Source organism: Anas platyrhynchos, chromosome 1, assembly GCF_047663525.1.
Source record: "Anas platyrhynchos isolate ZD024472 breed Pekin duck chromosome 1, IASCAAS_PekinDuck_T2T, whole genome shotgun sequence".
NCBI classification, from domain to species: domain Eukaryota; kingdom Metazoa; phylum Chordata; class Aves; order Anseriformes; family Anatidae; genus Anas; species Anas platyrhynchos.
Window position 1 is genome coordinate 45,218,932 of NC_092587.1, and position 18,476 is coordinate 45,237,407.

Genomic DNA, 18,476 nt, shown 5'->3' on the forward strand with positions numbered 1-18,476 from the left:
CTCATAACGATTACTGAGACATCGCTGTTAATACACTGTTATAGCCCCCTCCATCTTAGGTGTCTCCCTAGTAATGCTGAACCTACTCTATCTATCTAGGCACTCCCTCCTTTCCTGATTTTGAAGATGGCAGGCTCTGTCAAAACCTACTTAAAAACTCTGTACTCTCTCCTCAGGAAAAATGTTTGTTTCCAAGGTGATTTATTTTATGTAAACACAACTAAATTGTCAAAGCGGATAAAATTAAAATTTTAGAGGATGGTTAAACAAGTTGTGATTCTCTTTTTGAAAGTCAAAAATTATTCTGTCTTTTATTCCTGAATTGAGTTCATTAATTTATATCTTAAGGAGAGAAAATGTCATATTATTAAGTTTTAATTAGGTAATACCTTTCAGTTCTGATAACAATAAAGACAATGCAATGGCTGCATACTTGTAGGTAATTCAAATACTATGTTTGTCCAGGTTGGATTCTTCTATTTTATTTCTTTGTTACCTAATTCATTTTGATTTTGAATCAGTTTGACATTTCATTAACTGAAATGTAGATTTACTTTGGCAAACGTGAAGAACAAACCATGCAAAAATGTTCAACAATGTTCATTTGAAAATAATTACATTTTGTTCAAATTTACAGATGGTCTTATGCTCCACGCTGTTTTAAAATACACTTTTCTGTAAATATGCCCTTGCATGAAAATTCATCTGGATATTCTTTATTTAGAGGAAGCAAATTTCAGAGCAGCACCAGTAATTTGGACCAATTGGTTTCTATGTCTATATCTGATGCTGAAATTGGCCAGTCACCATTTTTTGAGAAAATGACCATGGCCAAGTTAAATTTTATGTCTCTGAAATTTTAATGAGAATATTTTTATACTATAATATTGGCCTAAGATTCAAAATAATTTATATTTTATCCTGAAATGCTTGAAAAAAAAAAATCAAACATAAGCAGATATTGAAGATAGAGATACATTTGTTTGCCAATTATATACTAAATGTGTATTTCACTATTTACCTCTCAGAATGTGGAGATAGTTATACATCTATTTTCTTTGTGGAACTATTTCCATTGGATATGCAAATACTGTAACTGCGGGCAGAAATTACCATAATCATCTGATTTTCATACTTAATTGTGGTAATTGTACATAACATTATACTGCAATAGCCTGTTCATCTATATAGTTCTGCCAATGAAATATTGAAAATGTATGCTTTTATAACTAAGTTCTAATAAATTGCATACATTCCCATAAACTATGCCTACAAATTGTGGGTATATCGCTGTACAAAAAAAAAATTGTTTTGACCAGTCTTGGGCCATGTCTATATCCTATAAAGGATATGTTAGGCTTCAGTAGATCTCAAAAAGCATATCACAGGTAGCTGGTAAATCATTGCAGCCATGTGGTATTTTTGATATTTTTACCTGAATTTACAGTTTGTGTAATAGAAGAAAGACCATGTCGTGGTCTGAGTAATTCACAATGATTCAAATAATTATTACTCATCAAGTCATACCTACTAAAGGAAACCTCTCACTTTCTACCTGTCTTTTCCTACTTTCCAGCTTATGTCTTGCAGCTTAGCAGGAAACACATTACCTTCTTTGGGATCCTCAAACTTGCTCAGTGTTGCAGTTATCTGCAGCATAAATATATCTGAATGTGTTGATCTGTGTCTTCTGTCTCCCAGGTTCATCTGAGTCATATTAAATCACAAAATGAAATTAAAATAAGAGTAATGTTAAAATCACAAAGCAGAGTTTTCAAGCCTTGATTATAAAATTAGGAGCAATGTTACCAGGAAATAATAATAATAACAACAACAACAACAACAACAAAACAACAACAACAATAATAAAGTAAATCTTCTCTTTCTAGATATTTCTATGCAATCATCCTGGCTACCTTTTGAGTAAAACCCAAACCCTCAGTTCTCTGACTCCCTCACTCTTTCTGTCTTTCAAAAGACATTTTTACCTACTTTCACCTCTCTGTTCTCAGAACTTTTCTTCAGTTGTTTCCTTTAGAAATGCAGCCTGTTGGTTCAGACTTACCTCTTCTTTCTTCAAAACTTTTTCTTTGCTTCCCTAGTATCTTTTTTGATTTTACATTAAATTTGTAATTCTTTATATGGCACATTGGCTTATTGGGTTTCTATTTTTAAAACCTTTCCAACTGTCACAAAATTTTATATATGATATATCAGAAGAGGCAGTTGATGTAAATAGTTTTTAAATTTATAGTGTCTAGCCTCTTTTAAGTCTTCATAGTGACTACATATGATATATTAATAATATAGATGGCATACAGAATTCAGAGAGCTTTATAAATTATTTCTTTCCTCTCTGCCTGAACTTACTTGTTTGGGATTGCAAGTATACAGGAAGAACTGGAAGAAAGCAGTTAAGGAATACTGCTTATTCCCAATATTTCTTTATTATTAAGATTATTTATGATTTTTGGGGAAAGACTTGAGGGTGGAGCTGTTTTATGAAAGAAAACCACACACCATCCACAGCATACAAATACTCATATGCCTTAAAATGTCATATGCAGAGTCTTTTGAATATTGACAGTTCCTATTTTAGCTTTTTCCAAGCTTTGATTATTGTCTTTATAGTAACTTTTATAGTGATATGTGAAAGTAGCCTTGTGTCTGACATACTTTCATTACACATTTTTTTCTGTATTTTTACTACTCAAATAATCAAATTCTATGATTTAAAACTAACTACACTGAGAAGAGAGACTTAAATGTCAGGGTATTTCTAAGTGAAGGACTTGACTGTGATTTCAGGAACAGCTGAATCTAGAAAGGTTACAGGTTTTGGCATATCATCATGAGCAACATGTTTTTTGGGGGTCATGTTGTTAAAAAATTATTGGGAATAATGTGGACAGACAGTGACCTGATCTGTTTGAGACTCACAAAGCTGAAGTATTAATGTATTATTCGTAAAAAGTTAGTGGAGTTATTCTGAAGTATTTAGCATGCATTACCATACATTATATTGCAAACCCTGCCTAGGTAGTTATGTCATGGAGGCAATTTATGCAAGCAGAGCCATTCCATTGTGTGATTAAACATGAATTTCTGAAGCTTTTATTTTGTTTTAACAGAACAATGAAAATGAAACAGCATTGCATTGTGCAGCTCAATATGGTCATTCAGAAGTAGTTGCTGTTTTGTTGGAAGAGCTAACAGACCCTACAATAAGGAACAACAAACTAGAAACACCTCTGGATCTGGCAGCACTTTATGGACGTCTGCGTGTTGTAAAAATGATCATCAAAGCATATCCAAACCTGATGAACTGTAATACAAGAAAACACACACCTTTGCATCTTGCTGCACGTAATGGCCACAAAGCTGTTGTGCAGGTGCTTCTGGAGGCTGGAATGGATGTCAGCTGCCAAGTTAGTGGACAATTTCTTCCCTTCTTTTCCTCCTTTTTTTCCTATCTTTACTTACTTTCCTTTATCATTAGACTATGACTGAAATGCAACTCTTTATTTTTTCCTTTGATATATACTTGCATTTACTTTGTTAGGAATGCTACAATATAATAATATAATATGTATAATATACATTTATCTTTTACAACCCAAATTATGTGTTCTCAAGTAAGATCTGTGTAGATACAGAAATCATATTGATCGTTCATATAAATAAATATACACCTCATTTACCCAGGGCTATCCCATTCTAAAAATGAAGCAAATAAGTAAAGCAAATAAAAAATCTGTGCTTTACCTTCTTGTGTATTTGCCTACCATTCTGTTTGCATCTAGGGCAGCATTTTTTTTTTTAATTAAAAAAAAATCTTCTAATTTTCTTTACTAAAAAGTGATTCACTTGCAAAGGCTATCTCACGGAGCTCTTTTGTTTCAGCTGTAATTTACTATCTCTACAACTTCAGTAATTTAGAAAAGTTTAATGCTAAACACATAACTGAACTCTCAAATAAATGTTTCTGGATGTACAATTTCTTTTCTATCTGTAGCAAATTAATGGGGAAAAAGACAGAAAGAAACTGAAATGGTGCTTAAATTGATGCTTAAGAAATAGAATAATTGAAGAAAAATAGTCTCTGTTATGGCAACTTACAAACTGATGGTTACATGAGGGTTGAATATTACACAATGCTTTTATGAAATGTGTTCTTCCTATTATGTAATCTAGATATTTTTAGCACTACCGTGAATTCTCCTAAGCTATTCCTATCTATAGTTTTACCATTTTTTTTCACATTAAAGAAAATAAATATAGTGGCTGCAAATTTTATACGATGACATCTCTTAAGTAGAAATGAGAGGTTCTTTCAGTAATGATGATCTATTTGCCATGCACAATAGAATCATAAGATTGGTTTGTTAGTTTTTTGACAATCTAATTTTTAAGTTATTTATATTCCTATTTTTCTTTGTTATTTTAAACTTTTTTTTTTATTATTTTTTTTTATTTTAACTTTTGCAGTGCCATAAGGAAATATAATTTATTTATTTCCTCAGCAGTATCCATTTTCTCCATCAATATGTTTCTTTAATTCTGCATCTTAGCATATTGGCAAGTTGGCTCTGCACATACTGTTAACTTCTATAGCCTCTGAAAATTTCTTTGTTGATGCTAACTGTCAGCTCATTAAAATGAGCAGAGAATACAATATCAGCCTCTTAGTTAAAATGAACTCAGTGGTTTAATATTCATTAAATTGCTCTGCATCACTGATTGGGAAAGAACAATATACAAAATATAATCCCATGTGGTAAATAAAATTGTACACATTCATACACATTAAATAAATTCAGCTTATCAGCAATAAAGAGTTACCAGAATGTAAAGAGACAATTATAGAAGTAGCCTATCTGATATCACTCTCTGTAAATGTAAATATTTGTTTGCTTAAATGGGAAGCTTACTTTAGCCATGTTCTCTTTCTCTTCTGTACCCCCAGAGCACTTCTGATCATAGCAAATATTTGGACTAATAATAGACAGCATTTAATTTTTGATTGAATTAATCACACATTTTATTCATTTCCCAGGTCTATCCAATACCCTTAAATCCGAAATTATTTAGAAGTGGGCAATACAAATCTTCTTCATCTCTTTATGCTTTGAAGTTTTCATTTTAATTGAAACATATGAAAAATACACAGGTTTTGGTGAGTGATAGATTTTGGGCCCTCAGTATAAAATAATATACTGCACAATACAGTATGTTTCATGTAAACAGTAATTTTATAATTGTAAATAACTTTGCAACTTTGGCCCCATCTGCCTATCCCACTTTTATCTACCCCTATTTACCTTCCCTGTCTGACTCAGTAATGATGGCAATTTCTATTGCTTGTCACCAAAGTTCTGCAAAGAGATAGGTCCCTTTCTGCTGTCACTACATATGGTGGATATTCCGTGAATCAATTTGCAAATCTACCACTCTGTGATGCAGAACATCTCTGAAACCCTTATCAAACATATAGTAAGTTGCCAATAAGGGCTAGACAAGTAACCTAATTACAAACTCTCACATATTTACTTAATAAAACAACAGCAACAAGCAATTCTAATAAAAACCTTAATGCTTTTATGTGATCCTGCAAATTGTACACCAAATTGATCTGTGTATCTTGGTGTTCTTACTTGCAATGTCCTTCTACACTTGCTTGTTTTTTGTGCCCAGCTCTAACACTCTGCCTGTATTTAGCTGTAAGCTAGTTGGGGCAGGGACATTTTATTACACGCTTAGCACAGTTTGTGCTATGGTTCTTTTTATTTGGTACACAGAAAACTTAACTTTGATATGTAATACATTGATGTAAACTGAAACAGACTGTAGCTCACTGTTCATGAAAAAAATATTGTCATTTCTTGCATTAAATGTCACTGTGGAAGAATTTCCAGATATTATGGTAGTGTTCACTTTGTTGTATGATCCAAGGCAATGAAAGCTTCAGAGAGTGAAGAAGAGAATATTGTCTATAAATTCCATGTTTACTTGCTGTAGTATAGATATCAAGAGTATATTAGCACATATGTACACCTTTATAAGTAAAAAAGATCTACACTTAAAAACTCTAGTGCATTTCACATAATATAGAATACAAAGATTATTTGCAACTACATTTTTAATACTTCCAGTTTAAGTAATGTACTCTATTACACCCAAAACAACAACAACAACAAAACATTATTTCTGTCTTCAAATAGTAATCCATGTGTACATTTACCAAGGGATATGAATCTACTCTGCCAGTCCTCCCAGTAACTCTTGGCTCTGTTCATCCTGAGCATCAACACCTTATGTTAAAATGGAGTTTGGTAACTGAACACTTTGCTAACAAGGACAGCTCTGCCTTCTGGACAGTTTTTTGGGTCAAGAGGGATCTGATTCACTCATTAGGTATTCACTATTACCATGAAATCCTGCCTAGAGCTTTTAGGATTTACGTCAGCATTCATCCTTGTGACATCTCATGCAGGATTATATATCTGCATTTCACAAGTCTGTTTTCAATCTCCATATTCCCAGACTGATTTTCTTTCAATTTGCTGGTAATATTTCTCTTCTTGTTTAGAAAATCACCTACATAGTGCACAAATCAGTCCACTGTTTATATGGTGTGTCTCTCAAATTCCTCTTCCTGACAGATTGCTTGTAACATATACCTCATTTTGTGGATATGGCATTCATTAGCATTGACTGATAGCTTGGAGTTGTAAAGCAAAGACTGCCCTGGAACTCAGGGCAGTGCAGAATACCTGCAAAGAGTTTCAGGATCATGTACAGATATGACAGAAAATACCACCATAGAATATATCAAGGAACAAGAAAATGCAAAAAGAAAAAAATATATATATCATTTGGCTTTGGATGCTCTCAGGTTGTCCCCAGATTTATTTGTCTTAGACATCACCAGCAAATTTCCTCTTCTCATGTTAATCTTCATTTCATTTCTTATGAGGTACATGCTTTGGTCAACTGTTACTTACCTTCCCTTCAGTCTCTCTGATTTGGGCAATTTTGATCAATAGAAAGGACTAATTCCAGTTCTGGTAATTGTCATATCAGGACCTTTCCCACCTCTTAACTAAGGAGTCTAAGGATCAATTCTCTTCCTTGTCCTCTAACCAGTTGATTCAGCATACCAGAGCATTAGTCCTGATCACCCCACACAAATGGATTCTAGACAGATGTTGTAATTAAAGCATGTTGGCTTTTTCCGCTGAAAAAGGTTCCTTATTAATGTTAATACAGAAATCTCTCTACAATTTCATTGAAGACACATCTGGTTTTTCTTCTTACACTTCATCTGTAGGGCTAAAACTTAGTGCTGAGGCTTCTGATAATATCTGAACCTCTGTGGATTTCATTGCTGGCATATCACAGAATCACAGAATCATCTAGGTTGGAAGAGACCTCCAAGATCACCTAGTCCAACCTCTGACCTAACACGAACAAGTCCTCCACTAAAACACTAAACCATATCACTAAGCTCTGAATCTAAACATCTTTTAAAGACCTCCAGGGATGGTGACTCCACCACTTCCCTGGGCGGCCCATTCCAATGCCTAATGACCATTTCAGTAAATAAGTTTTTTCTAATATCGACCCTAAACTTCCCCTGGCACAACTTTAGCCCATTCCCCCTTGTCTTATCACCGGGCATGTGGGAGAACAGACCAATCCCCACCTCTCTACAGCCTCCTTTAAGTTACCTATAGAGAGCTATAAGAGGTGGAGTTTTGAATATCTCCAAAGAAGGAGACTCCATAACCTCTCTGGGCAGCCTGTTCAAGTGCTCTGTCACCCAAGCTGTAAAGAAGTTCTTCCTCATATGGCGTTGAAACCTCCTGTGGTTCAATTTATACATATTACCCCTTGTCCTATCACTGGCCACCACTGAGAAGAGTTTGACCCCTTCCACTTTACATTGTCCCCTCAGGTATTTATAGTGGTTGATAAGATCCCCTCTCAATCTCCTCTTCTCTAGGCTAAACAGGCCCAGATCGCCTAGTCTTTCCGCATTGGACAGATGCTCCAATCTCTTAATCATCTTTGTGGCTCTATGCTGGACACTCTCGGGAAGTTCTATATTCCTCTTGTACTGGGGAGCCCAGAAGTGCACAAAATATTCCAGGTGTGGCCTCACCAGAGCTGAGTAGAGGGAGAGGATCACCTCTCTTGACCTGCTGTCCACATTCCTCTTGACGCAGGCTAGGATCCCATTGGCCTTCTTGGCCACAAGGGCACAGTGCTGGCTCATGGTTAACTTGTTGTCCACCACGACCCCCATGTCCCTCTTCACGGAACTGCTCTCCAGTAGGTCATCCCCCAACCTGTACTCCATTTTTATTTTATTTTTTCTACAAGGACACATTGCTGGAGCATGTTCAGATATAAGAGAATATGTTCAACTATAGTCAATTACGTTCAAAGATGAGAAAAACATTCCACTTTTCTTAAAACAGTGAGTGGTCCATTGTGACTGACCATCTCTTTAGGTGTTCTCTGACAGGATACCATGCCAAGCCTCTCCCCATTATGGCTTTTAAATTTCACTTTCTATCTTTCCTAAGTCAAATATTTTGGGGGCCAAAGCTCTACTTCACATCCTTGATGACAATGAATTGTATGTTAACAGTACCAAGTCCACCCAATACTCTTAAGGTTTTTTCATGTCAGTAAGTGACCAATCCAAAGAAAATACTATATCTTCACAAATGCTGGAGGCAATAGGCTTAAAATAGGCTGTGTCAAAGCATTTTGTGAGATTTCTGAGGTCAAGCCTTTTTCAATATCAGACCTCTAGTTATCAATGCCGTTTATTAGAACTGTTTCCATTCCCAGTAATTTCTGAGCTGTACCTTAAGCTCTGTGTGTACTTTTGTGGTTGAACTATGTCACTGAAGAGTCATCCAGTGTTAAAGGTGGTCACAGTTAGTGCAAAACTCCTGTAGATGCTTTTTGAATGAAGCATTCTGAAATTATCTCTAAATAAATCTCAATATTTAGTTTTCTCATTCAAAATGTCTGTGAATGTACATCTGGATTGCTTCCAAAAATGGAAAGATTAGAAATTGTTTTGAGATATGTATTTCATATGCATATTATCTTATTAACTTTCTTCTCCTATTTATGATACTAATGTTATACCTGATATGCTGAATGTAAATGCCATTTGGCATGCTCTACTTTATATATCCACATACTAAGTATGAAGAAAGATAAAAAGTGAGTGTTCCTATTAAGGATATAACAAGGAGTTTTCAGGCTCAACTGATTGATAGAACATATATGTATGCTTACCACATGCCCATATCCCATCTCAAGATCACTGATTATTTCTAAGTATCTGTTATTTGCATCTCTGTAACACTGGTGCATTCTGATTCAGCTAATAAATAATAAAGTACTATTTTATTTCAGAGTTAGAATGAGTTAAAATACTTTTTTTTTTTTTCCAGAAGTAAAATACTTTTTTTAAAATTTTTTTTCCGGAAGTCTTTCCATCATAGCAAAACTGACAGCTGCATTTGGATAGAAATGTAGCAAAAGTGAATAATACAACCAGCAAATCCTTTAACAGTTGCCCACAAATCAAAACCACTCAAAAACTAATTTACTATCCAAAAAAAACAGATGAGCCAGAGATTCAGTGAGATCTAATGGTGCTTTAGCTATTGCTGATCCTATTGTTCGGAAAGGCATTTCTAAACAATCTTCAGATTCTTGAGTAATAGCAATACAAAATAATAAGATAAGTAGCTTGTTAAGAGAGGTAGTTTGTTTTTAGAGCATTACATTTAAGCAAAATTCCCATTCACATAGAATTTTGTGCCAACGAATTCTGCAAAATCAAGCTCACAGATGTCTAAGGCAGGGTCTAAATGATCTAAATATAAACTTATAATGATGGAAGTGCCTTAGGGTATCCAAGACATCTGCATGGGGCAGATAAGATGCAGATCAAAGGCAGCATCAACTGGAATAACAGCTGGAGGCCAGGTGGGGTATCCTTGGGCAGCTCTCACTGTGCAACTGATTTGAACCCCTAGGGTGTGATCCACTTTCAGACTAAAATACCTAAGTGTAGATGTCTACATGTAAACTGACTCTGCTGAATAGCTATGTTCCACTGACTACTAATTACCTTCTCACTGCCCATAACAGGAGTTTAGAAATTTCGCACAAATGCAGTTTTGTTCATTGGGAGTTTTATTTCACATGCCTTATATTTTCTTATATATTTGTTAATTTTTATAGTAGATCTGATAGCATTTATGTTCTTATTTTGAAGAAAAAATATGTTATGGTAGTATTTTTCTTGCCCATTCAATATTATTTAATAATATAGAGGGGAAAAAATAAATAATTATTTTCTAAATGTATTATTTTCAAAAAGATTCCTTGGTATTTTTGATTTGTATTTTAAATATCACAATATTTTTGTTTTTCTAGACAGAAAAAGGGAGTGCACTACATGAAGCAGCCCTGTTTGGAAAGGTGGAAGTAGTACGCATTTTGCTTGAAACAGGTAAATTTAACTTACAGGAAGCACTGAACAGCTACTCTAAGTATTCCTAATCTGGTGTTTGCCTCCTCACATTTTGTTTATTCAAATTACTGTTATATTTCTCAGCCCTTGCAAATCTAATCACATGTAATTATCATTAAAATAATGTTCTTTTAGAATAAGAAATGAAGATACACAACAGGAACAAAAGTAATGTTTTCACTAAGACTCAGAAATTCCATGTATGAGTCAGTGTATGCCACTGTATTCTGAGAATAAATGTGTTCTGATAATGAAATGGCTACATAAATTTTTTTTATTCACTCTGAAAGACAGCCAAGAGTATTCAGGTTCAGCAAGGAAATAAAAGGCATTATTGTCCCATTTCTTCTTTTATTCCATTTATTGGAGCCTGTGGTTGTCTCCATGACTTTAAGATTATAAAGCAGTGTAGTCTCATGTCACTATGCCTTAACTGACCTAAGCTGCCTATTGGCTTTCCTCCCCAAACTGTTCTGTAACCACTGTGAAGGAGGTTTGATTATATGTCATCACTCAGAGATGACAGTGTTATTACATTATGGAGATTCCATATACTCTAACTCTTCATTTCCTGTTTTGCAGACACTTACTTCTAGTCATTTCGCCATGCATTAAAAAGAGGTGATATACCACTGTGCAGTTCTGGCTTTTTATTAAGTAGGATTCTGGGGATTTAATCTCCATTTAAAATTTTTTAGAAATCCCATGTACAAGGCCTAATTCTCCTGCTTCACTGCCACTAGCAATCTGACCAAGGTTGTCCAAGCAATAGGATGCACTGGCTGCATGTTTGATCCCTTGGTACGTCATTCACATTTCATCTTCCTGCATAATATCTTCATCAGAGCCTCAGCATTTTCTCCTCAATATGTCTTCTCATGGTAAAAGAGGTATGGGACACATATATAGATGAGTAGAAGATGAAAAATCAGCTCAAGAGGAACTAGCAGGAGCCTGTTTTGAAAGTGAGAACAATGCAGAGTATGATGAGAGGAGGGGTTATTTAGCAGTTCCAATAGGAAGATATAGAGCTCATTCATAGTCTGGTCATAGCCTTTGTTTTGACTTACCCTTTAGTCAATAGAGGTACATGTTCTAAAAGCTGTATTTATGCATTTATACACACTCATATGTATATTTACCCATAGTTCTGCACACACACCCTGGATGCCCTTGTTCTGCAATTAAATTGACCCAAGAGATCATAAACTAAGCCAGAACAGGTTTATTTCTTTGATCTAGACACCAGAATACTCATTTTCACATTTATTTCCTAACAAACATGCCATCCTGCCTGCTCCTTCATTGCCTGGATAAACTTAGGCTGCCTCTGAAGGAAAGCACTGGGTCTATCAGAATTGCTTTTGTACTGAAAGGAGAGGAGAACATAGATATAGTCCCAACAAACCTATCTACTACAAAAGAGTTTCAGAATTATTTGAGGTAAATTATTATCTGAACAACTGTCTTCTCAGATAAGTAAGAAGACCAATAAAGATGCGAATATCCAGAAACAACTCTTCTGAGATCCATGAAATTCCATTATAGTGAGGTTTTACTGATCTTTATTATTAGTGCTTATGGGATTATACCATACAAAAGAAGGAATGTCACAGCTCCTCAACTAAATCTCAGCTTGTGTATATGTGATCTGAGATCTACTTTCAGAAAAAAAAAAAAAAAGGGTTTTCCAAAATGTTTTTCCATATGGATGACTAAGGAGGAGGCAGAAAGGGATCTGCACATGCCCTCAGAAAGGTAGGGCCTCTTTATATTAATTCACATTAATAGTACGGAATGGAGAATATCACAGACATATGGGAAGCCCTTAGGCCACAGATAAGTAATACTTCTCAAAGACTAGTACATGTCTCTACTACTGTATGATTGTACAAGACATTGGAGTAGGAACTTCACTGTGAATTCCTTCAACTCTAAATACTCTGAGTTTCTGCAGTGTTCCTCACTTGGTCCCTTTTCATCTAACAATTCTAGCTGTGCTTCAGAAATGGTTCAGATGTTATGAGTAGCATTGCAAAGGAAAAGTGTAAGTTGGTGTCTTCAGACTCTGAAAATAAGCTACCATAGCTAACTAGCCCAGCAATCTTTTGGTTTTATTGTCATTGAGAAAACAAGTATCTCTTTCTCACAAAATGAATTAGGAAGCTCTCCCTCAGTAAGGAAATAGCAAAAGCTGCAGCTTTTTCTGGTGAGTAGAGAGATCCCATCTTGCTTCCAGAACATCTTCATAAATCCTGATTCTTCTGATTTCCTCTATTCAGTTTCCTGAGAAGAATCTTATTCTGGTTCTTATGATCTTTCATCCCTCTACTTTTTCTGAAAGTACATCTAAATTAAAAAACAACTTCATTCTTATACCATAAGTTAAACGTTCCCAAAGAAGTCCCCACAAGACAAAGTTGAAGATTCATGCAGCAGCATGTGCATCATATTCTCTGAGACCTATCTAGGATAAGCCTCAAACTTTCATATTTGTGCTTATGTTCACGGTTTGAGCTAATTACTTAGTCAACAGTTTGAGCAGTCTGTGAGTAAATGTTCTGGCTTTGCATACAGCCCTTACACTACATATGGGTATGTCAGTCTTTTCAGGGAGTACAAAACATTGAAGGTTAATAACTTTTTCAGTGTTGCTCCCAACACACATACTGGTAGTAGGCACTAGAAAAATACTCAATGAATTAGAGAGGACAGGGGAGAGTTAGAATCAAGACATGTAGGAAAAACATTCAGAGTATTTCTTGATTTTACAAAACATTGTTTTCAGAATGGTTGTTTCTTAGGAACAGTCTGTTAAAATACCCCTAAATTTGTTTAAGAAGCTTACTTTATATTGTCATGAGTGACAGAAACATAAAAACAATCCATGTCAGCATGTGAATTTTAGGCTACTAAAGCTTTAAACAGAAATGGATGTTGTACTTCAACTGTAGCACAGCTGTTAATCTGCTGCAGTTGTATAACTCCTTGCATTCAATTTGTCATATAATTGAGTCTGATATGCCACATTTATAATCAGAAGTACTTGAGATTAAAATTTCCACCACAGATCATTCTGTTTTTCAGGAATTGATACCAACATAAAGGACAGTTTGGGTAGAACAGTTTTAGATATTCTTAAAGAACATCCATCTCAACAGTCACTCCAAATTGCTGCTCTACTTCAAGGTAAGTTGTATTCAGTTACATTTGTTAGAGACAAATCAGAATAGCATGGAGGCATACTAAGATATATAGCAATTGCTAATTTTAAAATATATATAAAAAAAACCCTGCGCTTCTTTTGACTTACAAAGGTAAAGTTCTTGTTTGCTAGATACAAAAAATTAAGTGACTGAATACCTGGATTTCAGAGTAAACTCTTCCCTTTTTCTGACAATAGTCATTAGTATGGTGTGTCGCTTACAGTTACTCTTTGTACATTCTTCATTGCAAGAGAACATATTTTAATGTTTCACTACAGTTCCATTCAATTGTGATGGCAAGCTAGAATTGAGATACCTGATTCACTCATAAATAACAAATGTGACTGAATGATGATGACTAACTTTCAACACATTTCGTTGCATTTTTCTCATTGTCTTTAAATTAAAAAGAAAATAAAGCAGGCAGTAACCCTTGTCATTATAGCAGAAACAATGTAAGTTTTTTGCACATGTTTGTTCTCATTTGTCTTAGTTTCATGCTGTAAAATTGATGGAACTTCAGATTTATTCACTTTTTTTTTTTTTTTTTAACTGTAAAACATGGCATTAAAGTGGTCAAATATGAATGGGTACATAATTCAGCATTACACATCATTCTTTCCTTGTATGAAATTTTCCCCTGCATTTTCAGATTAGTCTTTCATTAGCTGTGTTTGACTAAGGAGATCACTGCAAGTATCAGCTTCATTTACACATGCATTGATCCTGTCTTTGAATGAGCCATTTTAGTCAGTTCACTATGGGTGCTGCAAGTGTACTAGCTCATGCTTCAGTCTCCCTGATACCTGATAATATAAGCACATTTTCTAGAGAAAATGAGGTCATGTGGCCACACAGTGTCCTTCAGGTTTTCTTTTCTTTACAGACTGGCTAGTGAGCTTTGATAACCTTTTTCAATGAGGTTGTGCCAAAAGATACAAAGTTCTTCTAAGTATAATAAAAATTTTGCAGGCTGGATGGGAGATATTTCTGAAGATGCAGGTTCATGTTATAGCTGAACTGAATTTACAACCTGCTGTTACTGAAAGGGATAGTCTAACTCCTCTCCATCCTTCCTATTTTCTTTTTCCCTTTGTCCCATTCTGTGTTCCTTATCCCCTGCTTCCAGTTATACAGTTCTCTTCCTTATTCCCAGCTTACAGCAGATTGAAAATTTATCTGATTCTATGAATTAACCAGTAATATAATTTATAAATTTATAATTATAGAATATATATAATTCATTACATATATTTAATAGTACATAAAATAATAGAAAACAATGTTGTAATTATATAAATATACATTTGTTTGCTTTAATGAGCTTGTCTCCAATATGAGTCAGGTCCCAGAGTTAGCTCTGTCCCAGGTAACTGGCTGAGATGGTCATCAAAAAGTGGGAAAATCCATCTGAGGCAAGCAGAACTTCCCTCTGCCAGCAGAAGGGAGCTCCTAATTTGATACAGACCATATGGTGAAACTTTATATCTCACTGAGTTGCAACTATGTAGAGGGAAAGAGGGTTATTATCATACCTAAACTTCTTCAGAGAAAGGAAAAGGATCAGCCAGAGCTTCCATTTTCTTAGACATCAAAATCAATCAACCTTCAGACATAAATCTAAGCTTCATTATAATATTCCATTGCCAAATAAAACAGCTGTCATGTTAGTATCTCTACATTGTTCCATTTTATCTTCAGTGTGATATCTCTTACAGTCTCAACCCCACTAATCAACAGTTTCTTCAAAGTACCCTTGCTTTATGAACAGCACCCAAACCTATCTCAAGGGTTTGTAATTTTTATGGGTCAGTAAATGCCCTTAGTTTTTACCACAAAAAATAAATTTATCAATTTCAAGGCTTCTTGGTGCTTTGACATGCAATCTCTTTCATATGTATGCCTTGAATATATAAAGAAGTCTGCTAACTAGTTTCAGCTCCTATTAGTATGTCTTGTAACAAAGAGCTCTTTATTTTTCTCTGTCTGCCTTATAGTCAGAAGTGATGTGTGCAAGGATGAAAAATGTTTACAAAGATGTCATTTTGAACCTTAAGAAAACAGGAGGAGCCCCTTCAGAACTCTCATGTGGAGCCCAGTGAGATTCTTTTTCATCAGCAAAGGGTTTGCTAAAGCTTTAACCATCAAAGATCAAGTTTGAACTGTGAGAACAAGTTGAAAGATAAAAACAGGAATGGCAGGATTCAGTGCTAGCACTGCTGATGATAGAGCAGACCTATCCCGCCTCTAAAAAGCCAAAGAATGTATTCTTCATTGAAGTGTGGGAATTTATTCCACTGTAGCTGAAAACTCAGTGCAGCACTGGGATTTTGGGAAACCTGAATGTACTGTAATTAAGTTCAACTTCAGTGGGTAATGAATACCATGCAAAGAAAGGTCAAATGCTGAGAGAGAGTTAGAGACTTCCAAATACATTCCTGTTTAACCTCCCATGTACAGATGATTGTCTAGGGAAGCTTACACGTCTCCTTCATGTAGACCTACAGGAAAAAGCAATGAAATGAATGGTGTCAGATACTGTCTGGATTTTGTAAGTTTCTTCTTTTTTTTCTTTACGCAGACACAATGGTATTGAGTTGATTCTTTCACCTTGTTGTCAGGCTAAAGTAAGATTTTATACCCTGGCATTCTTGTTGATTTCTACCATTTCCCCCTTGTATTGTTATGAAACCTAGTAACCCTAGTTAGGTCCTTTGTACAGTTAGGTATCTCTATACAGTTTGTAGTATTAACATAGAGCATAATATTTATTCCTGCCACAAGACAACAGTTTTCAAAATTTAAAACAAAGGCTGAAAGATGCATATAAACAGATTGACTATAAAGCCTAGAAAATAAAGTGAGCGGTGGGCCTGATAGGTAGTGTTCAATGCTATAAGTAGAGTCAAAAACCAAAGTCATAAGAAAAGATTTGAGGGAGAATAATGAGTTGGTTGTGAGGATACTGATGAGAAACTTCTTTGAAGAGAAAGAAGTTCCTTGAGAGAATAAATTAATTTACATCTTTGGAAGCAGTTCATGGAGGCAGCAATACTAAATCTGTTCAGCTGATACTAAAACCCACAGGACTGGTAGTTTTCTGTGAATAGTACTTCCAGAACTGAGGAACTGTGGATAGAAGTTTCTATTAGTGTTCTGCCTTTATATAAGGATATTTTTAAAAACTAATTTTTTACAGATTATAGCTGAAAAAGAAATAAAAACTTTTGCCAGTGAGGTTTTAGAAGTGATCTTAATGTCTTTGTGATCTTTAGTTTATAATCTTTTCCACTATACTGAGAAAACAGTAGTTGAAGTTGCTAAAAAAAACGATGCTTGAAAAGTCTTCCACCTCTTTAAGAGTTTGGTGCATTATCTGATAGATGGCAAATAAATAATTAAATCATTTTCAAGAGCAACCTGAATGAGGCTGATTAAACTACACTCCACCTGAACTTTTTTTTTTAACTGCCTGTTAAATACAGATGGAATTATTAGAATAACAGTTCATGTTTTAATTCTTTGTCTTTCATGTATGTCCCATCTTTTTCTGTGTCTGGCTCAGCTCTGAACTACATTGAGCTTATTTAAAAGTACTTTATAGTATAGTATCAGATCATATCATATAGTATCATATCATATAGTATCGTATCATATAGTATCGTATAGTATAGTATAGTATTATTACAGATTCTTTACACGATAAGGGAGAATTAGCTGTTTTGTTGTTATATACTCAAAAAGCAGAGAATTAGAATACTGTGCCAAGTGTGGCTATTCTGCAGTGCACATGCATTTCTTGGATGCAATGAAATGACAGCATTCAGTGCTGAAGCAGTTAACAGTATTGGCACTTAGGGATTTATAATTAGACACTGAAGATAAAAGGGATGTTGCCAAGGCTAGTATTCCTAAAATTAAACCTACCAGCTGTGTTTTAGTTTTAGCACATGTGAACGTGACGCAGGTGCATTCTATACCATCTTTCAACCCTTTCTCCACAGACTACTATGTTCTCTATTAGAATCTTGCTCTTTTACTATTTTTTTTTTTTCATTTGGAAACAGAATTATTGTTATTATGAAAAAAAAAGGTGATAGTAGAAAAACAGATGAGAAAAGACAGGAGTACCAGGAAGGCACAGTAAGCTCTGCTCTATAGACAATATGGAGGGAGGTGTAATGGAAAGCTCTTTCCTTTCTCTTCTGCTGCTGCTGCTTGAGAAACTAATGTAGTTTGTACATGTTACCTAATTATTCATAGTGGAAAATACATAAGCAGCTGCTAGAATAGAAGCAGAACCAGGACTCCTCTTTTTTCCCCACAGCTTAAATAGCTGCAATGTCATTAGTGCTGGCCTTTTGTTTATTCTCGCTCTCTGTCTCTCCCTCTCTTTCTGTAGACAAGTAGATTTTCCTCCAGTACGTCTTCAACCTCACTGTAAGGATGAAAGAGATTTCCAGTCTAGGATTTATCAGAACTTTGTGGGAGGAAAAGAATTGGGGTACTAATTAACCTTCCTCATACACCTCCCCCCACCAACTTTTTTTTTTTTTTTTTTTTTTTCTGTGGGGATTTCTCAACTCCTTTTGTAAGGCTATGGTGCAAATGCTGTATAGTATTAACTATGTTAGTTAACTGCTGTTTAGCTGTTTCCTCTGCTACCTCAGAATCATAGCAGCACTCAGTGCTTGTTTCTG

General features: G+C 35.0%; 1 protein-coding gene across 7 annotated transcripts in view; it reads left to right on the forward strand.

The window, feature by feature from the left end:
* Positions 1 to 18,476, forward strand: part of ANKS1B (ankyrin repeat and sterile alpha motif domain containing 1B) — a 439,567-nt gene that overhangs the window by 60,498 nt on the left and 360,593 nt on the right. For 6 of the 7 annotated variants that reach the window (XM_038180699.2, XM_038180684.2, XM_027452496.3 and 3 more), the window contains 3 exons: positions 3,132 to 3,428; positions 10,474 to 10,549; positions 13,658 to 13,759. In XM_038180699.2, coding sequence (XP_038036627.1) covers positions 3,132 to 3,428; positions 10,474 to 10,549; positions 13,658 to 13,759 — 475 coding nt within the window. The remainder of the gene's footprint in view (positions 1 to 3,131; positions 3,429 to 10,473; positions 10,550 to 13,657; positions 13,760 to 18,476) is intronic. The other variant, XM_038180703.2, reaches the window with a different exon arrangement.